The following is a 27,854-nucleotide window of genomic DNA, read 5'->3' as shown; positions in this document are numbered from 1 at the left end:
TTTACTCATCAACAATAAGTTCAAACAGTGTTTCACATATATATCTGTCTCTCCTCTTACCTTCAGGTATCATCCGTACTGCCATGTCCAACATGGACCGAGAGAGCAGGGACCTGTACGCTGTGGTGATCCAGGCCAAAGACATGGCCGGCTCAGTGGGAGGACTGTCTGGATCCACTACAGTCAACATCAACCTCACTGACGTCAACGACAACCCTCCAAAGTTCACACAGAGTGAGTGAGTCTGTTTGCGACAGCAGCAGGTCAGCAGGTGTTTCCTTGTCTTCGTGCTGCGGCTCACTGCTTTCCTGCTCATTGCTGTCAAAACATTAACTGTGAGCACATTAGATTCCTCATCAGGATACAGATAAGTTTGCCCTGAACTCAGGCTGAGAGAATTCTTCCCCCATAAATCATTTTTTTGTATTGTATTAGAGTATCTATATACAGGCTGTGTAAACAAAGGATGCAGCCACATCACCCACTGATTTGTCGACTGACGATTTGAAGCTTTACGTTTTTTTTACGTCGATATGTTTGTTTGTTTTTTATGCTGAAGAGGACCGAGGGTTTGGCAAGCACCAAGATATCAAGGCTCCCTGCTTGCTCGTCCACCTCCCCAGAGGGAGAGCGAGCGGCAGCTGAATATATTAAACCGGGTAAAAACCCTAAACCCTGAAATAATTAAAATGGGAAAGTTAAATAAAAATTGAATCCCCATTCTTCTCACTCCCAGGACAAACAAGCTGCACAGTACAAATCACAGTTTGAAGTAGTTAATCAAAACAGAACCAATGTTACTGCTACCATATATATATACTGTAGATATATATATTTAAGTTTAAAACTTATAAATGAGCAGAATTTGAAGCTGACGCAGTAGTCCATCCAAAAATCTATACAAACCTGTAGACAGGTTAGTTGATTGATCTCATACACTTAGTGGTTATTGATCTCAGTTGTTGTGGCAGTAGTAAAGAAACATTCAGAGTGAAAGTGAAGCAACGTTTCAGCACAACATGATACATACAAAGTCTAAGCAAAGACAAATAGTTGTGGCAGGGTGAAATATTGAAATTACAAGTAAAATTTATAAAATTTATACAATTTTAATAAGTAAAAGTTATTTCAACATCTTTCCATTTATTGCCCTTCAATCAAAGCAAAAGGTTTATTTTTGGTTCATGTCGTAGGCTGACATCAAATAATAACTGTGACATAAATCAGCATGATAGGAACTAACTATAATGACAGAAACCATGTTGGAGAAAAATGTATTTGGCGTGTATTTTGATTTTATAGTTTGACTCATGTCCCATCTGTTAACATGGAGGAGGCGGGCTTTATGAGCTATACTGCAGCCAGTCAGCAGGGGGTGATAGAGAGGGTTTGGCTTCACCTTTAGGGAGCTGTCATGTCGTCCATCTTTTTATACAGTCTATCTAACAGATCAGCGTGTTTAAAAGCACAGCCTTCATACATATCAGTAGTCTGTGAAAATGGCAGCAACATTCGTAGGGGACCAGGTGAAGTTCAGCGTGCATATCTTCATAAAGGAGGAGAGTTCAGAGAAACACTGAGGACTTTAGATATCCTCTGTGTTATACTGACATCCTCCTACACAGAGAATGACTGAAGCACTTGATCCTGCTGCTTGTTGTAGTTATAAGATATGAAACTAAATCGACTTAGAACTTTTAATTATGATTCTATATTTTCTGTTTGCTTCCTTTGCATTTGACACTACCAGGGCTGCAGCTGAGAGGATAAGGCTCAGTCCGTCATACACGCCATAAGATTACCTCCAAGCAACACTGTAATTAAAAGGATCTACTCATGCCCGACTGATGGGGCGGTGAGATCATAAACATTAACACATCACACAGTTTTTGCCTGCGTTTACAAATACAGGCCAGCATCAATAATATGCTAATGACAGTTTAGATGTAAAGAAATGTTTCCATATGGCAGAGCAATGCAACCTACTTACATCGTATGCAGATATTTCTTATTTGCTTTTTGCAACAATAACATAAAGCATGTTTGTATTTTATGTACAAAAACGGAGTCATCCAAGAACATTGTGAGCTCACCAGCCGTGAGGAAACAGAAACCACACGGAGGACAGAAAGGTGACAGAAAGTGAATGCACAGTTATGTTGTCCCTGAACTATCACTGATGGACACGGTCCAAGAACTGTTGACAAAACGTTGTTGGTTTTGTCCTTGTGCAAAGTCCAACAATAAATAGATAAATATAGAACATATGCACTAGTGATGCTGTTGTGAGCAGCTGTGTTCACTGTGGCTGGTAGATGTGAACATGATTTAGAGTTCAGTGACCATCCAGTGCATTCTTTATCTTTTGTCCAAAGCAAAGTACATCTGAGAGTTAAAACAACACAAGCAACGATCAAGACAGGAGGGAACCAAGTCAGTAAGAGCCATAAAACAGCCGTGCGATCGGACACTGGTGCTGACAGGCAGAGCACAGGGCGTTTTATCAGGAGGATAGAAACATCAGGAGGAGGGAAAAGTGAACTCTCTTTAGACTCTGGAGCATTTGATGATTGCTCATTATGAATATTGTCAGGGACACATATGGGGAAACAACCTTTCAGTCTTGTCAGATACTCTTGCAAGCTAAACTCACATATTTTACATGGAAGATTTGGAAGTTCATTGATGACAAAACAAGAGGAGAAAAACTAATTCAAGCTGTAATCAATGAGCTGGTCTACATTTGGGAAGAGGGTTTAGGTGTGAGAGAGGAGGGAGAAAGAATGGTCATGAGATTTATGGTCACAAGGCTCTTTGGGTTTTTGTTTGTTAGACTTTTTGTCTATTTTTTTAAACATCTTATCTTTATGCATGTTCACCTACGCCTTCATCACCTCACAACTGGACTAAAGCAACAGCATCCTATGTGGCTCATCCGCCAAAATCCTGAACACATATACAATACATCCAAAACTCAGCTGCCCGTCTGCGCACCAGAGATCACATCACCCTAGTCCTTCAAAACCTCCACTGGCTCCCCGTTCAGTATACAGTTCAAAATCCTTCTCATCACCTACACGGCTTTCCACAACCTAGCCCCCTCCTACCTCCCATCTATAACCTTGGCCGACGCTAACCTCTTTACCTTCTCACCTGGTCCAAGTGCTGGACTTGAGGGGACAGAGCTCCAATGGTGCCCCCTCCCTCTGGAACTCTCTCCCCCAGCGCCTCAGACACTCTCCCCCATTCCTCTTTTTTTAAAACTGCAATCAAACCAACCTATTTAAATCTGTGATTCCTCATTATGTTATTGTTGTGACTTTGTTTCTCTCATTTCTTTATTTTACTGTCTTTATTATTGTTTTTCCTCATGTAGAGTGACTTTAAGTACCTTTTAAAGCGCTACACAAATAAAATGTATTGTTATTATTATTATTATTTTTATTATTATTATGTTTTTCAGACAGAGATTGACCCACAATTTCTGATTCACTGTTATGACGGTTCATGACACAGTGTCACACGAATCTTTGAGTGAATATAATTGAACATGAAACTGGCAGCAGAACATTTACTTCACCCGGTTTCCTTTGATGTTATTACACCCAATGAAAAACTGCTTCACTTTTGGTCTGAACAAAAGTCAGTGCATCGTGAATACAGTTAGAAAGTTAGAAGCTCAGAGTTACTCGTCTTTGAACTTAAATCGGAAACACAACATAAGTAGCTTTTTAACAGAAAAAAAAACAACATATGAAAAGTTACGGGATTCACGTCTCCAGCTGATTGTGAGCGAGGGTTTATATTCATCTCCTCTGAGTGAAACAGTGGTGAGGCTCCAGCTCATGCATGCAGAGCTGATAATATTACTGCTGTAATCGCTAGTACAGAATCACCTTCAAAGCACTATGTGGTGTGGCTCCACAGAACATTTGTGACCTGCTCACTGGCTGCAGTCCAGTCAAGGGTCTTCAGAGATCAGAGGTCAGAGGTCATCACATGAGGTTTTCCACTAAATCAGATCAAGCCATGGGCTGGGAGCTTTAGATTCTCTGGAACAGACCAAGTAATGAAACTGAAACTAAAAGTTTTTTCATTCTCAGCTCTATAATTCCTCGGTGTGCATGTCCCCTCTAGCATCATTTCTGGATGCTGTCTCTAGTTTATTGTTTGTTGTACCGTTGAAGTCAAGTGACGCAGCATGAAGACTGCACATGTTCGGGCAGTTCATAGCCCTCATATGTAAAACAAACCCCCCCGGGTGAGAGAGATAATGAGGTTCCTGCTGAGTAACGTCAGGCTGCTGTCCACCAGCTTTTCACAGATTTGTTCACATGTCAGAATCAGACCGAACATCTGCAGTACACTGTGAAAGTGGACATAGAAATGTGCAAGAACTGAATAAGATATTAAATGCTGTGTGTGTTGAAGAGAGCTACCAGCTGTACGTACCAGAGCTGGCTGCAGTGGGGAAGGCCGTGGGTCGGATCAGAGCCAACGATGAAGATGAAGGGCAGAACGCTGAGATGACGTACAGCATCACTAACGCAGACGCAGCGGCCATCTTTACCATCTCCACTGATGCTGACCGCAGAGAGGGGATCATCTCACTGAAGCAGGTAGGAATCAGAGATCACAAACACGGGACACACGGATGTAAGAACAAGAGTTTCACGTGTGGCCATTTCTAGTTTTGATGTAAAACTGTTTCAGAAAGGCAGAATGAAGCGTTACGGTGTACAGTATATTTCTGGTTCTGATTATTGATGAGAACTTAAATGATCTAAGATACAAAGTCAGGCTTTGAAAATGGTTGAGGGTCGAGGGTTAAAGAACCAGGTGTGATTTTTGTTCACAGTATGTCTTGACGTTTGTGGTTTAAACAAAAAAAAAATAGGATTGATAGATAGATTGATTGATTGATATAATTTGTGAATAGATCATATTTTTCGATGACGATCCACAGTGCCACCATAGCCTGAACACTTGTGAACAAAGTCAATTTCAAAACTTGTGTTTCGCCACAGAAAAAAATGTAGTAACTGTACATGGCAAAAAAAAGATAGAAATGATTGGGCACCTATTGAGCCACTCGTATTAAGCACCAGTTTTGTTAGTTGTAAAGCTACAAATGATTTTGTTCTTCACAGTTTGAGCGTTTTTTTCCTCTATTCAAACACACTAATGTGAAATGTAGAGGGAACAGAATTAAATCCTCCTGACTTCAGCTGAGCTGGAGTTCTTTGAGGCAGTCTCAGTGTCTGATTTTGCTCCGCACCCTTTGATATATGACAACAGGGAAGCTGGAGAACAGCAGGAGGGAGCAATACTGTTTTTTTTTCTGAGCCACAAGTTAAAAGTGCTTTTGATTTTCTTTGTACCTTTTTACCTTCTTCTCCTTTTCTCTCACCCTAACCCTCAAAAACTCGAGAACAGACGAGAGCTCCCTGCGCAGAGGGAGAACTTTTCAACCAGGCTTTTGTCAGAATATTTAAACACTTTGGATTCCTGGGATGTTTAAAGGAACAATCATCCATGTTTTTTTAATTAATGCATTCATTGCTGTGGATCTTTTTAGTGGGATCATTGACAGCTGGTAACTTCCATTACCCTAGGACCAGAGGAAAGTCAAAGCTCAAACAGGAAGTGAATGCAAACAGTATTAAGTTGTATGTGATGTTAATACATTTTTGTCCAAAGCTCTAACATGTTGTGGTTTGTCAGCCAGCCACCATTATTCTCTGGTCAGGGCGGGCTCTCTAACACTCGGGTGCCCATGTTTACAGGTTAGAGTCGCAGTCACAGTCACACAGCTCCTCAGAGCTGCTGAAAATATAGAGAACAGGAGGCTCATCTCTGTTCTCTCTCTCTCTCTCTCTCTCTCTCTCTCTCTCTCTCTCTCTCTCTCACCCTCTCCTTGATGCACATTTTACAACCCTGCTCCACACCAGTCTCCCTGCTGGGCCTTATCTCAGGATAAAACTTTGTCTACATAAAGTATTTGGACTGTTCGAGGAGCGGTTGGTGCAACATTATGCTTTCACTGTGACTTACACAAGGTGGGCGAGCAGAGAGCAAGCAGAGATCCACTCTACGAATGCATAAAAGTCCAGTCATCTCCATTTTTTTCACAAAGTTAGAACTGACATTCACACATGAATGAGATGTACAGTGTCTTTTTTTTACCTCTATGAAAAGGGACATCTCGGGTGTCGGCAGTGTGAGATCTGTGTTTGCATTATCCTGTTCTGATGTGTGTAAATCAAAGAGGCTCATTCTGTGGCAGAGAGCAAAGGCCTTCGTCTCCTGTGACATCATGTTGTACATTGCTGATGTCATGACACTGCATTACTTGCATAGCACAATGATAACACCACATCAGATGGTTCTTTGCATAATCCTGTTTAAATTGATGTAAAATAAAAACCATAACAGCTTGAGGAAACCTTAGAACCCTTACATAACCTTTAGGCTGTACAGATTTATGGATTTAAGGAATTTAAGATACTCTAAGAAATGACATCACAACATGCAAAATGACCACCAAGGCACTGTGTTTATGATGCAGATGAAACTATATTAAAACTGAACAAGGTGAACCCTTCCTGTTGTAAAGTTTAAAATCACAGGCAAAAAGGAAACGACTGAAGCTTATTATTAGTTTGGTTATGAGGGTTTCTATTATTTATTATGATGTGTCCTGTCATCTGTCCTTTGATAATAGCTGAAAGAGAGATGGAAATAGAAGAGTGAAAAACTGGGAAGTGATAGAAGCAAATAACAAAAGATCTGATCTGAGAAGATGAGTGTTCCAGGCGGAGTCAGACGTCCAGGGCCAGCTTCTATGTACATCACTGGTTTCCTCTCTGATCCCCTGCAGGGCCTGTTTAAATGTAAGAACAGCTGTTTTTTGGGCCATTTTTGCCTGTAATGATTGGACAGCTGAAGAGCGACAGGAAACATTGGGAGCGGACAGTGAGAGATGACATGCAGCAAAGGGTGTAGGGCAGGAGTTGAACCTGCGGCAGCTGCAAGAGCTGTGTCCTCTGTACATGGTGCCCACTCTGCCCACTGAACACTTTGCATCCTGTGAATGATAACAATGCTTTGTGTCTCCTCCACAGCCTCTGAACTATGAAAAGAGAAAAGTTCACACACTCAACATCGAGGCCTCCAACTCTTACCCAGACCCCCACTTCTCCCACCTGGGGCCCTTTAAGGACTCCACGTCGCTGCGAGTCATTGTGGGTGATGTGGACGAGCCTCCTGTCTTCTCCATGGACTACTACATCATGGACGTGTATGAGAACTCACCGGCTGGCACCCAGGTCGGCACTGTGACCGCCATGGACCCCGATAGCACCAACAGCGGCGTCAGGTAAAGGAAACAGTCAGTGGTGACACAAGTCCGTGTAGCTTTTGTATGTCATGTATGATGGGCTTCTCAGTGTGTCAGAGTTTGATCCCTGACTGCTGCAGCCACATGTCAAAGTGTCCTTTCGGAAAGACACTGAACCCCAAATCGCTCCCGGTGGCACAGCCATCTGTAACATTGTAACATTGTACAGTGCGTGACTAAGGGCTGATAAGGGCCCAGGCCAAGAGGAAAAATGTGGTTAATGCAAACATTTTGTTATCGTGACTTGCTGCCAGCTGTTTTGGCCAGTAGCCATGAGTTAACCATGTTGGCCCAGGGTCATCACCTGGGAGGTAGGGGACCTGCTGCTCTGGCTTGTTTACAGCACACACCTTCATGGAAAAGTTCCAGGTCCAACTCCTTAAAGTCCCACTCCAGCAAATGTTTCTAAACTTCTTTTTGGGTTAATGTTCTTTTTTAAATGAATTACTTTATTATTGCATGTAATTCATATCCATGACAACCTTTCTAGCTTTCTCACATAAACTTTTTTAAACAGAGTTGGATTTCTTACCATTACCCCACCAACTTCATCATCTGCAGAGTCATTGTCCTGGTGGGAGCTGCTGAAAATCACCTCAGTACTGTATAATCCTTGTTGCTGAACCAGTGGAGTTATGTTGTCCACGTGCTCTAGTGCTCATTTCACAGATGCTCCCTGCAGGCATTCCTCGTTGCATCCTCCAAACAAAGTTGTCTGTTAGTTTCTTTTGTACAGTATTCAGGGAGGACTGGCCCCCAGAAACACCCTGGTGAAGACCAGATCGCAACATCCTTCCAAAGCGCCTGCACAAGCTCAGGATGACGCTCGTTCTGTTTAAGCTGCAACATTTTTTGTTTTATCTTGAGCAAAATTGTAACTGTATTTGCAAAACAGTGTGGCCGATACACACGGTCAGAAAATGACTCAGTAATATACAACATATAAAAATGCCTAAGAGACCCCCAACACACAGTTATATCACAAACATGCTTCATCAATGCAGTTCTGAACAAAACGTCTATGTACTTGTAAAGTGGAAGGGAATTAATTTAAAATCATAAATTATCTTTAATCTTCAAAGCGGGGCTGGTGATGTGCCCCAGAAAATAAAACTTGACTGTTTAAAAAATCTCTCATACAGAACATTCAGATACAGCTGTTGTTACACAGAGCTGCTTCATGCTTCAATAAGTCAACACACTCTCAGGTCAGAACAAAGCAGATTTGCTCAAACTGAGAGCACAAATTTGGTCTCAAACTCTTTTCAGTCATTCTCAAAAAGTCCGACACATAATTCCCGACATCAGAGCTGCCTCACCACCTGGAGTCAAGAGATACTCAGAGTCACAACAGTCCTATAAGCAGCAGAAGAAATCTGACCAAATGAATCAAATTATTCTTATATTCCCATTTTCACTTGAAAGTACTCCAACTGCCGTCACTAAATAGCATCCACACAGAAAATGAACCCCGAACATCCACAGTATCTCTGCCTCTCTCCTATCATCCAGGGAACAGGCGCTTTTTGTGGACAGTTTGCTCTGGCCACTCAGTGACTCTCACTTCTTTCAGCTTCATGCTTTAGTGAAGAATGGGTGTGTTTGGGGACATCAGACTGAGGGTTGGGATGGAACCAACATAAAAGAAGCCCTTTTGATTGTGGCCTGGCTCTGGAAAGGATCAGTGTGAAGGGGCAGCAGAGGCACATGAGGGCTTTCTGTGCTCGGCCCAGGCCGCACAATCCCTTGGACTAAATTAGCAGCACTGCTGCGCTCTGATTGGATGGACCGAACACTGTGACTGGCTGTTAAACCTACAGGACCTTCTATTAGAATAGAATAGATTCAAGCTTTGCTCCTTTTAACACAGATCCTGTATACAGCAGTACCACCACTATTTTGTACTATTTGTAATAAAGGTATAATAAGGAGGATTTTTCCTTGCATTTTGTCAACACATTCAAACTGAGTTCCAACTGGGCCCCTCCTCCTGGGCTCTTTGTCACCAGAAGCTCACTCTCACTCTCTCATGCGCCCAACCCACCGAGGTAACACCGACAGCATCACGGTTACCTTTGCGCTAGCATGCTAACCGCCGGTTAGCTTGTCTTACCCGGTTTGAGGCACCTACCTGTCCAACAGAAGGAAAGCCAAGGGCTCAGGGAACCACGACAGCGCCCCTCCTGAAAACATCCCGTGCAAAGCAAAACAACAGAATAGATGCAGAGGGAAGGGTCTCACAAGGGTCTGCACACACACTCACCAACACACATGTATAGAGGCCCATAAGTGATGATTTATATTATATTTGTAAAAGTCTATATTTTATTTTTCTTTAATGTTAAGGTGTTAAATCTGTTTTATCTGAAGCACTTTGTGACAGCTGCTCTTGTAAGATACTGTATAAATAAAGTTATTATGTTAAATGACTTACTATATATTTTACATTTAACTATGAATAGTTGAGTTGCTTAACCTTGGCGCTGGCACAGCCTGACTTTGGCCATGGTGTTCTGCTTTATTTAGCTTGTCATTACTAATTTAAAGACTTAATTGGCCGTTTGGTGTGTTGGGGCCCTGTTTACAGAGCGCACGGTCTCAAGCGCGTTAAGTGATTTAAGCATTTCTGACCCACTTTTGCTAGTAACGCGGTGCACAATCTATGACAATCTATCAAGGCACAAAGACGTTGGCTCAAGTCCCTGGATTATTCATTGTGTGTTTTGGCTGTGACATGAATCAAACCAATCAGTGTCAGCTCTCATTCCCTTTAAGAGCCAGGTGCGCCTGCTGTCAGGCCTGTTGCTAGTTGCCCCTGCACACGCAGAGCACACAGAGATCACTGTATGACACATGTTGAAGCACGGATCGATGTTAAAACCACTGAAGCGATCTCACTGCCCAACAGAAATTAAAATTAAGAGACACGCTGTGTACGTTTACACATGAGGCACAACAGCGCCACTTCATTCTTCACTTAATATGTTCAGGTTAAAAGAAGCTAGAAATGACAAGACAGGAATTTCAGCCAGTACATAAATCTTAACCATCATCAACATCGTTTTCATTCCTGTGTCTGTTCGCAGTGACAACATTAACCTTTACTAAATAGTTACTTTCCAACTTCACAATGAGAAATAAAGTGTTTTTTAATTTGGAATCAGGACACTTTAAAGATAAATCATCAGATCTAAATGGAACATAACAGGAGAAGCAGAACATTAACATTGTAAATGGACTGTACTTATATAGCGCTTTTCTAGTTTTTGCGACCACTCAAAGCTGCTTTTACACTACATGTCACATTCACCCATTCACACACTGATGGCAGAGGCTGCTACGTAAAGTGCCCAACTGTCAATCAGATATCACATTCATACCCGTTGGCTATGCCACCAGGAGCAATTTGGGGTTCAGTGTCTTGCCCAAGGACACTTCGACATGTAGCCTGAGGGAGCTGGGGATCGAACCTCCGACCTTCCGATTGAAAGACAACTGACTCTACCACTGAGCCACAGCCGCCCCGATTGTGCATTCATTGAGAGCAAAAGACCTTCCCAGCTGTTGCAGTCTGACTCCTGACCCCTCATAAACACCCACCCACCCTATGACAGCCATCCTAAATCAACATACTGTGAAAGAAATACCTGAGCCTAAGAGTGCTGAAGTTCCCGTCCTAAGACATTATCAGAATACTTTAATCCAAGCTGTTTGAATCATCATGTATTTCGGCATCCTTTAAACACATTTATTGCTGTCGTAAGCCCGATTTCAGCCGACACGTAACGCGTTAGTTAAAGTAAAGTCGCTGACAGACAGACGGACAGGCATCCACAGCTGAAGAACAGCCTGGTACCAAGCAGAGCCTGGCCTAGCTAACATCAAACTGGCCACTGGTCAGCCTCACGTAGCTTTAGCAGCTGTGTGTTTTTTGTTTTTTTTCAAACTTAGAACAAATGATGGCAGGTTGTCTTCAATCAACATAAATAAACACAAATGATCCCATATGAAACTCACTGGAGAAACGTGATGTCAAAGTTTGCTTCAATCCTGGTCGAGTCAGAACCTTCCAGTGTGTCTGGACATAATCGTTACCTGCCAGGCAGCCTTCAGGGTTTGACGACATCTTCTAAAATACCACTAAATGTATTTGTAAAAAAAGATCAAAAGATGAAGTTTCATAACACCATCGGTATATTGCCATGACTACTGTCAGTTCAGTGTGTTTTCTTGAAAAAGAAAAGCTGTGCTTCCTCTTTAACATCCATGTCATTCTTCTGCAGGTTCTTCATAGAAAATGACGAGGAGAGACTTTTGTATTTCACCATTGGAGTGAACAGCGGCATCATCAGGACCACTCAGGTTCTGGACCGGGAGGTGACAGCGTGGCACAACATCACCGTGGTGGCTGCAGAGGTTGGTAAGTTCACCGCAGACCAGCTGAGAGCGCCTGCTATCTGATTTCTGCTTTCTGCATTTAACTAACTCAAACACAAAATACATAAAAGACTCAATACATTTTTAGAATACTGATTAATTCTGTATTTCTCAGTGGCAAACAGCTTGAGGCACATCAGTGATGTGACCTCTGTGCAGATGAGATTGAGTCTGTTCTGAAGCCATCTGAGGAACAGTCCATCAGTTCTTTCTCTTGATCCGCCCCTCTCATTTCTCTCCAGCCGATGCTTATCTTTGCAATTACCCTTTCTCTTACCCTTTACTGCTCTAAAGTGCGGGTAATAGAGTGAGCGAGGGCATTCATAAATGCCGCACGGCTCAGTCATCCTGAAGCTGATTCTCCGGGGATAAAAGATCTAAACCTGCAGAGCAGGAGAGACACCTACCTTATAATTTAAGAATTAAAGATGTTACTAAAGTGCATGTCGCCTCGTGTGAACCAGTAGGAAAATAATTCTCATGAAGGTTGAGCTAAATTATCAGGAATTTAAAGCATTTGTCACTTGTAGTGTATTTCCTTCTCAAATGAGATGTTGATGTCAGAGATAGAGGAGGAAAACAGCTGCTCTAATGAGGTGCTGGCTCACAGGAAGACAAAGAACAGACAGAAAAGATGCACGGCTCAGGGCAGGTTATCTTTTTATTTAAGTTCTGCAGAGCGAGGTTTGGGGACATTCAGCCTCCTTCAGGATACAAATAGAAATTAGCTCCTGAAGTTATTCTGGAGTTATTGTGGAAAACACAGGTCATATGATGCAAACAAATTTTGGTCGTTGTCTTGCAGGAAGAAAAAAGAGTCAAAGAGAGATGAAAAGTAGAGTAGTGTGTAAATATAATTAATGATTGGACATACGCCAACATTAAATCAGTTTGATGCGCTGTGATACCACACACAGACTTTAGTTTGGCCGGCTGCCCAGGTTTATTCATAGCTGAGTCTATTTGATGACACATTCAAGCATTATTTTATTAATATATCAGTCTGAGACAACAACACCATCACTATTGTTGTGACTGGGTATTCTAAGATTACATTTCATCCTGCCATGGTGGACAGAATGACTGTTTTCTCTCCACAATGTTTCATGTCAGGACAGAGACCTGGCATCAGCCTGCATCCTGCACTGTAGTAGAGTTACAGCTGAACATGTGAGATACATAGAATATAGTGTATTTATATGCTGCATGCCTTTAGATGCCTCTGTGTCTACAGTATTGTTTGATATTGAACTGTACAGCAATGAGTGAAATATGAGACTGTTGAGAAATATGGTGTGCAGTCAACCTTCAATCTGTAAATTCACTGAACGACAAACCAATAAGTGAAAAATACTGAACCTGGAAAACTCAACACATCTGTCCTTATAATCAATAAGTCACTTTGTCTGGAGAGCTGCAGCTACTTCTGTTTCTTTGTCATTCTCAGATAACCCTCGCATGGTGAGTCACGTCCCGGTCACCATCCAGGTCCTGGATGTCAACGACAACATTCCTGCCATCTCCGGGGGCAACAACGTCATCATAGTGTGTGAGAGCACCAAAAGTGGACAGGTGGGTCGCTGATGCTTCAGCCTATGAGAACAAGAGAAACTCTGTGGGTGTTTGGTTTGCAACTGCCACTGCGAGAGGATGATGACATCATGGTCTTAAAATGTGATTTTAAAAAGCTGAAACTTTTGAGAAGCTTCTGATGGAAACAGAAAATTAGAAAGTTAAAAAATACACTTGAGTCTGTAGATCCAACTTTGTGGCTTCCTTCAGGTCAGATCATTCACTGCACAGTGCACAGAGGTGTGCACAGCAAAGTTTTATATGTCTCCGAACAGAGTGAGTTTCTGGCCAAGATTACATTAAAGGTTACAGAGAACAAACGTTTGGGCTGTGCTAAGCTAACTCTCTTAATGAAGCAACCAAAACAACATTAGGATTCTGTCAGTCTTAGTAAACATCAAAAGAGTGAACCATAATACAACATACACTGTATCTGCTTTTTGAATCTTTATAAGTAATGAATTTCTGTCTTTTTCTGTTGTTCAAATATAAGACAGAAAAGAAATCAGCACTTTGTGGAGCTAAGTCTCTAAAGAGGTTCAGTAGGAGACATTGTGCCAGAGGCTGAGTGAAGCTGGAGAGTGTTGACAAACTCACGGAATTGTAGGTTTGGTTCTTTTTATTGTATTTGTGGACATAGCACATTTAGTGTTTAAGGTAAAGTGAATTGTACATGTGGACAAAGTCGAACACGTACTGTGTTGTTGGCCCATCAGCGCTGAGATTCTCCAGGCGTCCTGAAATGACAGCAGCAGTTGTTGAACCGACCTTTAAAAAAAAAAACAAGCATTTTAACAGCAGTGTGCTCGTTTAGTCTTGCAGACACCTGACAAAACTTAAATTCAAACGTTTACAAAATCTGCAACAAGATATTTTCTTTCTGACCAGTTTATTAAAGGAACATCTCAACAAAACCGGTTTTATGTTGTACAGTGAAACTGCCACGAACCGGAGTCAGGTTGGCAGGCACTCTGTAACTAGAAAGAAATAAGGGGAGTTATAAAGGTAGAAGTATTGAGCTGAGGTGAGCCGAGCCAAAGCGGCCCCACAGGTCACCAAAGTGGGCACTGGTTAGCTAGTTAGTTAGGTGGTTGGTTTATTTCATCATGTCATGCACAAAAATGTACCCAGCCCACACAGGCTTACAAGACACTACAAACAAAACAAACAAGAGCAAAGGCAGAATGAGAACAAAAGAACAGTTACACCTCAAAATATATCAAACAATGTCGAATAAAGTATGACAAAAATCAAACATAAACAAATCAGGATAATGTGCAGACATTTTGCTTAAAAGGTGACATCTGAGATTGTGATACAGAGGACTTCTCCTGGCTCACAGAGGGAACACTTTCTGTTCTCCTCTGGAATAGAGTGAAAGCGACCTGTTTCCAGAGCCAGAGGCAGGATACTGCAGCTCAGCTGGGCAAGGACAGACCTCTGTGCTCGGGTTAGGTTCAGGCTGACATAAAGCTCTGTGTGGCAACTCTTTTTAATTAAACTATATGTCCCTAACTTTAGTTTATTTAAGACTTCTTCAGACCATTTCTACTTCAAATTTTCAAATAGTATTGTTTTCATTTGACTGACACTACATGATCATTTGTTTCTGTATATGAACCATTCTACCGAATTGATTGAAATTGCTGTCCCACAATGAAAATCATATTTTAAAAAACAATGAAGTGTTCAGACCTTGCACTAATATCATGTTATGATCTATTTTATCACAAGACATTAATTGAGATACCATTAAATTGAATATATAAAAAAATCCTCTTTTATATGTCACTTCCTGTTGGGAGGTGGCTGTCCCAACCTCTAACTCCTACATTTCAATTCATGAAAATAACATTTAAATGATTTTTGCTAATTTTGCTAGAATTTCCTAAATATTGTATTTTAATAGATCTAATAGATTTAAGAGATTTTTGATTTCTTTTAAAGGGAAGTTGAAAGATTTAGATTGATTTTGTAGATTGTGTTCAAATTAGAAGTCTTTATGTAAAATACCCTGTCCCAAGTTTTCATGTCACTACGGAAACACAAAGAGTATTAGTCTGTAGGCAGGGCAAGGTTTTAGCCACACCCCCAGAAATTTCACCAAGAAGAGACATTGCCTTCCTGTTTATCCATGGCCACATGGTGAGTGGTTAGTTATTACATTATTAAGTACATGCCTTCCAAAGTCTGAAAATTAGTGTGTGGTTTTAAGGATTGTCACTACCAAACACATAATTTCTGCAATTAAATAAGCACTTTTGATTTTAACGCGAAATGTTGTGTTTTCTTTCTCTGTACACACAGTTCAAAACAGGTTTCGGTAGTGACAATATATGATGTTCATTTTTGATTAAAGTAAGTCTTACATAATATGGATACATATGAGATAAATAGATAATCTGATTTAAATTTTATTTTATTGTATATTTAATGTGATTTTGCAGGAAGAGATAAAACACCAAAATGCCAAAAAGTCGAGCAGAGAGACTGAGAGAGTATAGGCAAAGAGTTAAGAATGACCCAGTGAAATACCAAGAATATTTAATAAAGGAAAGAGAAAGAAATAAGAGACGGAAGGAAGAAGGAAAGCTGAAATCTATTAACGACTAATCCATCAGCTGCCCTGGAGGTGAAGGTAATGCATAACATTGGGCGAAACCGATACTTCTGTCCACGGAGGGAGGACAAGATTTGGTATACCAGGGACAAGGTCATCCCCCTAATAGATCCCCCCGAAAAAGTGACACAGAGGCATGTCCAAATCTTTCCTGCTGTGTTTGCAGCACTGTGCAAAAAACTAAATCTTTAAACAGATAAATCCATGCTCAAGTGACACGTTTTTGTTAATTGTTTTAGCAATCTGGGAACTTATCACTTTAAAAAGTTTTTCTTTTGGTTTTTATGCTTTCAAAGCAGAGTCTACCTCGAGAGACCAATGTTTCAATGATAATTGCACCTCTCCTGTATAAGTCACAACAGTACATGTTTTTGTGAATGTTCATTGCAAATAAATATAATAATTGCAGTGCTTATTGCACTTTGTTGTTCGCAATCTGGGAAGCCATCTGTTAAAATAAGCTTTCCTTTCTTCCCATTTCTTTTTCATGCTTGTTAAGCAGAGAGTCTGCCTGGAGAGACTAAAGTTTCAGTTTAAGTAAAACTTTATTTTTGTTAAATGTTTGTTCCAAAAAAAAAAAGTAATTTTGCACATACATCATTGTTTACAATATAGGAACTCATCGTTGTGAAAAAAAAAGCATTTCTTTCCTTTTTTATGCTTGTAAAGCAGAGAGTCTGCCTTGAGAGACTGCTGTTTCAGTTGCAAAACTTTATTTCAATGATTGCACCTTATTGTTTATGTCATGCAGTGATGCCCTGCAGTGTTGAAGCACAAGTTTTTGGTGATTGTCACACAAAAAACATTTTCATTGATAATTAGACATTATTGTTTGTCATTCCAATTAAAATTTCATATGGAAGATGAAACCACAGTTATTTCTGTAATGATGAATTAATATGTTACATTGGTTATGATACATGTTAAAAGTTAAAATATAGCAAAAAGAGTTAAGTGATTACGATGCCACCCTCAAACACAGTACTACTGTAACTATAGCAACAGTATGGTCACTACCGAAACAGTGCAGTCACTACCGAAAAAACAGCTGTTTTAACAAAAATAAAATGTATTGAATCATCAAGCAACATTTTATGATAATGATTGGTTAAGTGTATGTGTACTTTAAGCAATGATGACTTATTTTGATGCAGAAACCATATATATTAATTTATAAAAATACTATTCCAACTCTGAATTTGAACCAATTCGGTAGAATGGTCCATATATATTGGAGACCTTGTTTGTCTAATATTTTTGAAAGCTCCCTCGCCCAAGGATAATTATTTGAGAGATCCCAGAGAAAGATGTTCTTAGTTAGTCTGTTATCTGGCATGTTAATGGATCTGTTCCACATGTCACCCTCATGCCGCACCTCGCATGGTCACACCCAAGTAGCCCGAAGAGGGAGTAAAGTTAATCCAGACACAGATCCACACAGGCAGAGAACTCAATCAAGGTTTTCCGTCCACGTATGAACCCAGGCATGGCGACGTTATGCTTTCTGACAAATCTAGAAGGATGAATATTTGGGTCATATCTAACCTGTGCTTACGAACGAAAAATGATCCTCCTGTCAACTTAGTGTGGTCACATGCTTTGCTTTTGGGCTGAACACAGCTTATGACACAGCTCGCTCCTGTCATTCTCTGACAGAGTTGTTGCACATCATGAAAAACATGTAACAGAACCTACGAGACATTTTGACTCTGCACAGCAGAAACACAACCACAAAAATCTCTGACCAAAGCATGTGCAAATCAAATCCTACAATGTGTGCTAGCCGTATATTCAGATACACATATAACCAACAATAATGTGTGCACCACTGAAAACATGTACGGAAACACACTCATCCTCTCTCTCACTCACGCAAACACATGCTGGCACGCACACTCATGTTGATCTGTAGCCTTTGTGTTGTGTGTCTGACACCATCAGCGGGGGATTTATCAGCTGAGCTGCAGACTCTGCAGCTTCTTGAACCCATAAATTATTCAGACTGCAGAGCGTGCTGATGCTTCCGCTGCCGGGCCAGATAGCAGCCTCTCTCCTCCACCACCACCACCACGCTGCGAACCGGGGAGGATAAAACACTATTATTTAAGGAAAGCAGGGATAGAGCGTAGATCTGCATGACAGCAACAGCTCTCCTCACATGTACATTCAGACACACAAATAACACACTACCTTTGTGTCATTATATGTATTGCACTCTTTTATCTGTCCACTGCTCTCTCTGGTTCTTATGCTAATGAAAGTGTGTGTTTTATGTGTGTTCATTTAGCTTTGCTTCAGGCAACAGACAACACATGCTAGCACGATCAGTGTCGAGGGAGGACTCTATTTTTCCAAAGTGCTGGCATTGCAATAAATTGATGGTAGAAAATGTTCATGCATGGCACGTCTCTCTGGCGTGACAATCTTTTTGTGCTGCGTTTGGGGCCTCGGTTGTGTACAACATTTGCATAATTGATTGCAAAGCGATGAGACTGCTGTTTAGGTTGGGGGGCACACTGTACATTTAATACTCATCTCTTGTTTGCTGTGTTAAATGCATCCAGACGAGTGTCGGATACCAGCCGGAGGGCTCAGAATACATTACAATTTGCACGCTTGAAATGTGCATTTGTTTCCTGCATGTTTACTCTTGAGACACATTCAGTGTGGCCTCTAGAGGAATATGATCGCATTATTTAACTTGCAGTCTGTGAGCTGCTTTAGATTTCAATTTGAGATCATTGATAACAAACACTGTTCTGGGCCATTGTTTTTTTCTTTTTACATCTTTTGGGGTCTAAATGACAAAGATAGATAGACTTGATCCAGTAGATTGCTTCAGCCGCCAGTCGGACAGTCCAACCCAATCCAAGTCCAATCCAATCCATCAATACTTCCTCTAAAGTTCTTGTTGTTTCCACTGACAGGCTCAGATTGTTGTTCTAAGTGTGTGACAACATTACAGAAAGGATCCCTGCAGAGATAGACCTTTTTGTTACAGAGGAACCACAAACAGACGCAGCATCGCTCTCTGCAAACACACCACTTTCATTTGATAAAAGCAGTATTTACACCTCACAGAACACAGGAGTTACTGGTCTTACCTCCCAACTGGTTTGTTTGTCTTTTTGTTTGACAGAGTTGTCAATGAGGAAGAGTTTCAATTCTCCTGTTTGACTTGATCTAAGATAGATTAACATTGTATTTATTATGCACCATTGACTTACTGAACCATTTAGCTTAGTTTGTTCAGATTCCAGGGATACCAAGCATTTGAAAATACAAAAAAAATAATATCTCAATAAGCAACAATACCAATGTAGTCTTTTTCTAAGTTGTAAGTGTCAATGGCTCATAAACATCATTTAAAACACAGAGTTTTATAGAATTTGAACACTCCTAATTCACAGGCCTCCAGTGTGTTTCAGGTTTTTCACTGGGGCAACCGTCATGAGGCCATGTGGGAGCTGAGAGGACGTCAAGTTGAACATGGCATGCTAAAATTGTAGTTCTGACAAAGACAAACCAAAGATACTGAGGCAGGACAATTATTCAGGACACTTGGTCCCCATCGACCCATTGCCAAGCAACCTGTGCTGCCCAGTGTTTGCTATGTAGTCCAGTGTTGTGACCAAGGAATGAACTCAAGATCACAAGTCCAGCGTGCCTTGGTATAAGAAGATGGTAGTAAAGCTGACTCACAATGAAGCTATGTAGAGACTTAAAAAGAAAGCTTCAGAGCTTCAGGGACTTGATCACAGTTGCTAATGTTTCTGGCAGCAGTGATTTTCCTTGTAGCAATATTTTCAGATATTTACTTTCATCTCCACAGTCCTGAGTGTCGTGCTGCGTATGAGACGCTCATGAGATGCTTTTTAGGTTTGTGGTTGATGATATTGTTTTACTCTGTTCACGTGTTGTGTAAACATGCAAGAAATTATGGACAACTTTGTTTTATAAATATTGGATTGTATGCAGTTGCATTGACAGACTTGACTTCATGTCAGCAGACTGTGATAGACAAAGGCTTTTTTCTCAGCCTCTTTCTTTATTATCTGTCTTTTCCCCTCACTTAGCTCTGTCTCTGCAGTCTTCCTCTCTCTCTCTTACCTGTATTCTTCTTTACAGGGACCTTTGTGTTTCAGTCCTCGACATCTCTTCTCTTCTGTCTCGTTCAGGTGATTCAGACCATCCGAGCAGCAGATCTAGACAACTTTGCAAATGGAAAGTTTTCCTTCTATGTGCCTGCTGAGCATCCAGCCAATCCCAATTTTACCCTGAAGGACAATGGAGGTAAGACTGTAGTGCGACGACAGCTTGTTAAATGTTAAATATAGTTTATATATTTCTATTCATTTCTGACAGTTTCAGTGTGGATGCTCTGGTCCATTAAACACAGGCAGAAGAAACACATTGTATTCTTCAGGCGTAAGAAGATCGGAAAAAGATCAATCATTGATGAAGAAAGTCAACACACTGCCATGTGGCAGCACACGCACAAATGTGACGTGCACAAACAGCTTGCAGCTGTGTACAGGCTGTCGACATCGTTATTTTTCTCATACATTTATATGCAAGTGCTCGGCGAAAAATTAATTACAGGATGTCAACCAAGCTAACAGCCGTGGTGCAGAAAAGTTTACTCCAAAACAAAGTGTTTATTTGACTCTCAGGTGTTCATTCCTAAATCATCTCAAAGTACTTCCTGTTATTCATTTTAATTCCACCATTTTCTTCACTTTAATTTTAGTTAGAAAAGAAACATCTGTCTGTCTCTCCCTGTATGAGTCGTCACGTTGGACTTTCTTATACAGCAAAAGTTCTGCAAAGCGAAATAGTGATTATTGTAAATATGTTTATTATGTCTTCAGAGTCGTGAAATAAAGTAGTCCATAAATAAAGTCTTTAAATGATTATAATCAGGAGTAAACTGGTCCAGGGTTATCAGGGGGCTCAAACCCAGCACACAGTGGAACAGACGTTAGTGAGCCGTTACGCAGGAGGAGGATGAGAATGATGTTTTATCTGGACGAGCTGCTCTTGCTGGCTTGCTCCGGGGAGGAAGCTGGGTTGTAGTCAGAGAACCAGTACAATTTCAATTGAGTCTAGGCTTCACAAGTTGACCCCCCAGCATATGGTCTATATGTGAACAGAATTGAGCTGGATCGTACAGCAGAGCTTTCACATCGTGAGACGCAGAACATGACCAGTCGCACTGAGCTGCCAAAGTTTACGGCTGCATTTGTGATACTGTCAACACAATATACTTAGTGGTAGTCAGCGGGGGTAAGTGATGCTTATTTAATGGTGCTATCAGTGGCTGCATTATCTTTGTGAATTCTCCCCTCTGAAGCCTGACTAAGGAGGCTTGACTAACTTTCAGCGCATGTGCCTGGTGAGCAGCTGTACTTTGAAGTTAATGTGGCTCACAGTGTGCAGTGATCTTAATGCATGACCTCTGCGCGTTTGCCAATACGCCTTGTGCTCACTGGGGGAACCTTAAACCACATTAATATATATTAAAACCTGGCTTTATAGTATATCATGTGTGCGTTTATCTCGAGTGGAGCATAATGAAGCCTGGCTCAGAGCTGCTGCTGCCACAGATGAACACACTGTGTCAGGGTGTGTCTGTGGTTTCTACCAGCACCACACATTCAGCTGGTATTGTCACCACAGTCTCATCTCTCTGCTGTTGCTGGAACAGGTAGCAGCCCCCCCCCGCACTGAGGTCTGCTTTTATGTCTAAGAAAAAAAACTGTGGTGCTGTTGCTATGGTAACCCAGCCGCTGGAGTTTTCTGTTTATTTCCTCTCCTCATTTAGCTTCAGACCCTTTCTCTGCTGAATAAAGTGGAGGGGGCAGGTCGTCCTTTAGTTCTCAGGTATATGTCAGCTTGCGTGATGTTTCGGAGCTCGAGGTCTTCTGTCGTTTTATCTCCCCACACTGCGACTCCTCCGCCCCTGTGTTCCTGTAGAAATCTGTCTCACCTTCTCTCCGTCAACTCCTATTCTCTTTTCCATCGTCTAATGTCTCCTCGGTCTCTCCTGGTGTTAACGCACTGCTTTCTGCAGACACACAGAGGACTGAGGGGAGCTGACAGCAGCCTCAGTAATGAGACACAGTGACAGGACTCGGACAGGGGGGTCGGACAGCAGTCTGGGAGCTTCCTGCTGCAGGCGCTTTGTGCTGTTGTTGTTTACTTGTTCTTCCATGGCACACAGAGCCTGCTGGTGCACTGCAGATGTGTTTTGTGTGTGTTCCTTGTTAAAATGAGCCTAAAGCTGATTTATAAGTGTTTATTTTCATCGTTCTGATTACTCAAGTGACTGTAACAAAATGTATTCAGTTGTGCTGGAAAACCACGTTAAAGTTTTCCTTCAAGTTTATTTGACATACAGGGTGTGTGTCTCACAGGGAGACAAAACTGTGTCTGAATATGATAACATGATATAGTACTTTATTGATCCCCAGAGGGGAAGTTCGGTTGTTGCAAGAAGCAAGAAGCAAGCAAGTGTGAAGTGTGAATGTTGCAGCCGTGTGAAGTGGTCCCGTCGCCTGTGACTCAGCTTGTCAAGTTAAAAGCCAATCAGCTCGTAGAGAAGTCAACTGGTTAAGCTGAATACAAACTGTCAGCTGGTCAACATGGCAGAGATTTTAGAGGAAAGAGCATCAATTTGGTGTCTGTTTGACTCAACCTAAGATCAACAAACCCAGCACTCCCGACCCTGTGTACATATCATACAAGAATCATGTTATCCAATGTATGCTGTTCTTAGTATTTAGAAGAGAACATGGACAAAAGAGGGAGGATCTCCTGTCTCCAGTTCATTGGCATAAGCCCCCTGTGTATGACGTTGATGTGATACAGCTGCAAAAACACTGAAGAAACAGGATCACTAGGATGCAGTTAGAAAGATGTACAACTAAATACTTTTACAAAAGCTGGATCCTAAATGTGATCATGCTGCGTGCAGATTTATTATTTGTCTCCTACTTTATTATACAACAAACCTCATCTCAGACCTGCTGAGGAGCCACTGTGAGGAACGATCAAACAGCATTTTATCCTTTTTAATGTTAAAGTGCTTTTTGATGTCACCTTCCTCCCTCACCCTCCTCCGCCCTGTCCTCCATGTTCCCAGACAGCACTGCCAGTATAGTGTCTCGACGGCGTGACGGCTTCAGTCAGGACAGAGACCAGGAGTTCTTCAGCCTGGTCCTGGTGGTGGCTGATGGTGGGGAGCCTCCTCTCAGCAGCACTTCTACAGTCTCCCTCAGGGTGTGTGAGTGTCAGAGGAACACCAGGGGGCGCAACAACAACAACGTCTGTCAGGCCCAGGCCTTCCTGTCTTCAGCTGGCCTCAGCACTGGGGCTTTTGTGGCCATCCTGCTGTGTATTGTCATATTATTAGGTAAGTATGAGGCTGACAATCAAGCTTATCTTTGTCTTGTATTTCCAAAAAACGGTTGCTTACTAGGAATGATTTAATCTGTGTATTTGTATCTGTTAGTTTCTTTGAATAAACAAGTCCCTCTGCACATATTTTCTTCATCCATACGAAAAAAGTACTTTGGATGATATTGGTTTTATTTTCCCCTGTATGTTCTTCTCTTTCCCCTTCATCCTTTCTTTCGTCCGTTAAACTTCTCCTGCTTATTTTCCTCCAGCCATAGTGATGCTGTTCACCCAGCTACGAAACAAGAAAGCGAGCAAAGAGCCCTTGATTCTCTCTGAGGAGGACATCAGAGAGAACGTGGTGACCTATGATGACGAGGGAGGCGGGGAGGAGGACACAGAGGCCTTTGACATTGCTGCACTTCGGAATCCCAAAGCCTCGGAGCCTCGGCGGAAGCTCCACACCTACCTCAGCTGTGGACCAGGCCCATATGAGGAAGAGGAGGAGGTTGAGGATGATGATGAGAGGTTTGTGGTGTGGAGAAGGAGGAAATCACAGGAGATGGATTACAGGAACTACAGCCCAGAGTCAGAACCTGGCTGGTTTGTCATTGATTGTGTTCCTCGAGAGATCAGCCAGTCAGCGCCATCGGTTCTGCTAGATGGTGATGACATCATTCAGCAGATCCTCCAGCAGAAGGTGGCCAAAGCAAACTTAGACACTCGAGGCCCACCATACGACTCACTTCAAACATATGCCTATGAGGGCCGTGGATCCTTGGCGGGGTCAGTCAGCTCTTTGGGCTTGACAGGGGCAGTGCCCGAACTAAACTATGCTGACCTGGAAGACTGGGAGCCAGAGAGGCAAACACTGGAACAACTTGTCGGAGAGCAGTTGGCTGTAAGTCCAGCTAACCCTGACACATAAGGATTACCATCCTGAGATTTTGTCTTGACGTTTTTATACCTTTAGCCAGAAGTTGAAACAGACTGCTTTTTACCTGTGCCATTTACACATTGGATGCAAGGATGCACAATAACTGTTTGAAAAAGCTGGCCATTTGAAACTGTGATATCATGTAAAAAGGATAAGAAAAGCCATTGCAATTAAACAGGAGAGAAGAACACACAAGCTGGGGAGATTTGGATGAACATATCCAGCTCGAGTGCTTTCCAGTCAAAAAACGCAGACTAAGAGAAGACCAGGGTTTTTAATGACAGGTCAATTTGCAAATGGCTTTCTGCTCTGCTTGTTATGTTTGCTGCAGGAAAAGGTACACCTCGTCCTGGGCCCAAATGATTCTGGTCTCCATCTTTACTGTTACTGTAACTGCAGTGGCTTAAAAACCCTGGTATCGTACTCTGAGTTTATGTTCAGCTCACTTGTCATCAACTGTCTTGTATAATATGGACTAACATTGAGTTTGATTGATTTGTTGATCAGAAAGAACTGATAGATGTTCCAAAGGCCAAAGAAAGCTGCAGGCCTCTAAAACGGATGAATTCTTATTATCAACTAAACCTGTAAGGTCATCGCAACATAAATATGTTTGCAAGCAAACAGTGACGGCAGGTAAGCATCACCTTCCCAGGTGTGGATTAGTGAAGGTCATCAGGTACCAAATTCCAGTTCCATCTTCACACAGTTCTGATCGGCTGTCTTGAAAATGTGAAGGTCATTTTCGTATTTTTTTATAATTTCAATCTTACAGTCGCATTTGCTACCTATCCATGCATCCAGAGGGTGATATCATCAGGCAACATAACATGTACTATCTCAGCTCTGCTGATCATACTTTATTATGCAATTCAGTCCAACCCCATGAGCCTAAAGATGTGTTCAGATCAAACTTAAACAGCCCACAGAAGTTCACTGTCTTGCACACGGTCTGAATTAACTCTTCTGCTGCCTCCAGCTACTTGAGGCTGACCAGTGCCCAGTCTGATGACCTGTTAGCTCGGTCAGGATGGCGCCGTACCAGGAATTCTGGTCATCACTGGTGTTTGATTTCTGTTGAATAGAGCCTGTCCATCAGCTCATGGCGGTTAGCAGTTTCACTGAAACTACAAAGTCATGTGTTGGCTTCAGTCTGGCTTACAGCGACATGAACCAATAAAAACCATCTTGCCATGATTAAATTGCAGTAGGCGTCTATAAAATTCAGTGATAACTACACCCTGCTGCAGATTTGTAAAAAGTAAAACTTGATGCTTTGTCAGGTCTGTCAGAAGATGAGACATGCAAACAACCTTAAAAGACTTGTTTTTTGAATGGAGTTTGGATTTTCCTTTTCTCATGCAATGTCAGGAGAAGTGAAAGCGTCGCACAGATTCCTCGCTTGAAGTTGCTGCATTTACTGGAATGATGGGAATTTTTGTATCTTGGTTATGTATTGTTGCCCAACCTGCATATGTACTATTAATATTTATGTATAAACGTTGTCATGTTGTCAGGCTCCACCTGATTCAAAACTCTGCCTCATGACAAATTAAGAGGGGGCACATTGGTTAGGTTTAATGTAAGGCTCTTTGTTGAGTTTGCTTCCATTTTTCAGATAAACAGGATTAAGCAGGAACAATGACACAGGCTTGATTTTAACTTGCTCTTTGTTAGGCATGTCGTGAACCATCAAAGCAAAGTACAGTACGCAGGTAAAGAACGGCTGATATTATCCATTTTCTGACTCTAATGTGAACATGAAGTGTATATGCCTGTGGACGATCAAGGCCCAACATTTCTTGAGTGTGTTGCAGTTATTCAGTTTGTGGTATTGGTCACATTGATTCCTAATCACCTGTAAATGTTTATGTTATATAATTCTACAATTTCTCTGGATCATGTGCAGTTACAGATATTTTCATCATCCAATATTAATTCTGTTTCAAAGAATTTGTGTTTTACAACATCTGCACATCGTATGGTTGAGGTTAGAAAAGGCTTATGTTTGAGCTATCATCCACCTATTCCAGCTCCGTCTAATCGGCCTCCTCTTCCTAGACTCCGATGAGGGCTTTGACTTCTTGGTTTGTTCAACAAGCTTACTAGTTGCCCTGGTCAACATTGATTAGGAACAACATCACTAATTTCTATGTTGTAGTCGATCTTGCCATAAATCTGCTCCACAACTCATGATCAGTTTAGATCAAATTGATTTTTGATGAAATGTCTCTCTTCAACAGCAATGCCAATGATTTCCCGAGCAGAGAACTCTATGAGAGGCAGTGAATATTGGAGCTCCTGTGAGAAGTTTTGCGCTGGTCATGAAACAAACTGAAATTAAAGCTGCCGTAGGTAGGACGGTAAGGTAACAACCTCCAGGTCCCTCCCCCTCTCTTTCTGTGGCGCTCAGTCCTGCCTCCAAAGCCCCTTCCTGCAGAGGAGGCTGTCATGCACCACAGCAACTGAAGAAGCCAGGTATACAATATGGCGGACACACCGATAAGAACGCGAAATGTCATCAACCGCAGCCGTTGTATTACACCACCAACACAATCGAAGCAGATACACATCAAACCAGCGGAAATCTGTGTTTTTGCTGTCAACGGTAATCTGCAGCTAATTCTATTTAGCAAAACCTGCAGCACTTAGTTTGCTAACAGAGACTGTGGAAAAAACAACAGAGCCAACTAAGCAGTAACACGCTGATGCTGACAAAAAGTTCGTTTTAATGATGTTACCTACTGCAGCTTTAATTCGGATTACTCTCTATGACCTACTAAAGCTAACCAGGCCATCAGCAACAAGAATGATTATTTGAGTTATTTTTAAGGCCTGAAACTCCTGGCGGGGGCGGGCGGGGGGCGGGGGCTGGGGTGCATTGTAGACGAAGCTTTGTTTACATTTTGCAAAAGTGAGTGAGTGATACATATGACTGTTAGCAGAAAGCAGGATGAGATTTTTTGTTAAAAACACCACTAAAACATGTACAGGACATGTACATTTTTTGGATCAGGACCTTCTCAATCCTTCTCAAACGGTTTAAACAACACAAACGGTTTTATCCAGATAAAAGCCTAAAACGGTTACCTGATGAAGTGCCATTTCAGAATCCTTTTTTTCTTCTTCTGAGCAACCCAAGATTTGATCCAATCTGTGAGCCGTAATCTGTTCAGATTACTTTGAACAAGCAGGCCCTGTTTATACTGACAAGTCACAAATATAAGATCGTTGGACTTCCATAGCAACTTTTTTCACTCCCTCTTTTCTCATTGGCTTTCCAGCCTTGCCGTCTTCTTTGAATCAGTGGGGATTTGTAATTCATTGTGCATCCTTTCACTGGGCTAAAATCAACACAGGACTGTGTTTTCAGATCTTGTCAGCGTGAAACTGTGAATAAGCTGACTCATGAAGAAAATGAAGCACATGGTTGTATATTTTTGATTGAATAAAAAGACAAATGGTTTCAGAAAAGCACTTTGATGATATGC

At 41.7% G+C, this 27,854-nt stretch overlaps 1 protein-coding gene across 1 annotated transcript in view; it reads left to right on the top strand.

The window, feature by feature from the left end:
* LOC138611150 (cadherin-18-like) overlaps positions 1 to 24,354 on the top strand; it is a 93,513-nt gene extending 69,159 nt beyond the window's left edge. The window contains exons 4-11 of the mRNA XM_069684119.1: positions 67 to 234; positions 4,432 to 4,619; positions 7,125 to 7,378; positions 11,683 to 11,819; positions 13,284 to 13,408; positions 20,207 to 20,321; positions 23,173 to 23,442; positions 23,699 to 24,354. Of these exons, the coding sequence (XP_069540220.1) occupies positions 67 to 234; positions 4,432 to 4,619; positions 7,125 to 7,378; positions 11,683 to 11,819; positions 13,284 to 13,408; positions 20,207 to 20,321; positions 23,173 to 23,442; positions 23,699 to 24,354 (1,913 nt within the window). The remainder of the gene's footprint in view (positions 1 to 66; positions 235 to 4,431; positions 4,620 to 7,124; positions 7,379 to 11,682; positions 11,820 to 13,283; positions 13,409 to 20,206; positions 20,322 to 23,172; positions 23,443 to 23,698) is intronic.
* The last annotated feature ends 3,500 nt before the right edge of the window (positions 24,355 to 27,854 follow it).

This window comes from Semicossyphus pulcher, unplaced genomic scaffold (assembly GCF_022749685.1).
Source record: "Semicossyphus pulcher isolate SPU_LCO1_2020_fin unplaced genomic scaffold, fSemPul1.0.p SCAF_7, whole genome shotgun sequence".
Classification (NCBI taxonomy): Eukaryota; Metazoa; Chordata; class Actinopteri; order Labriformes; family Labridae; genus Semicossyphus; species Semicossyphus pulcher.
This window is presented reverse-complemented; position numbering and strand designations above follow the sequence as displayed.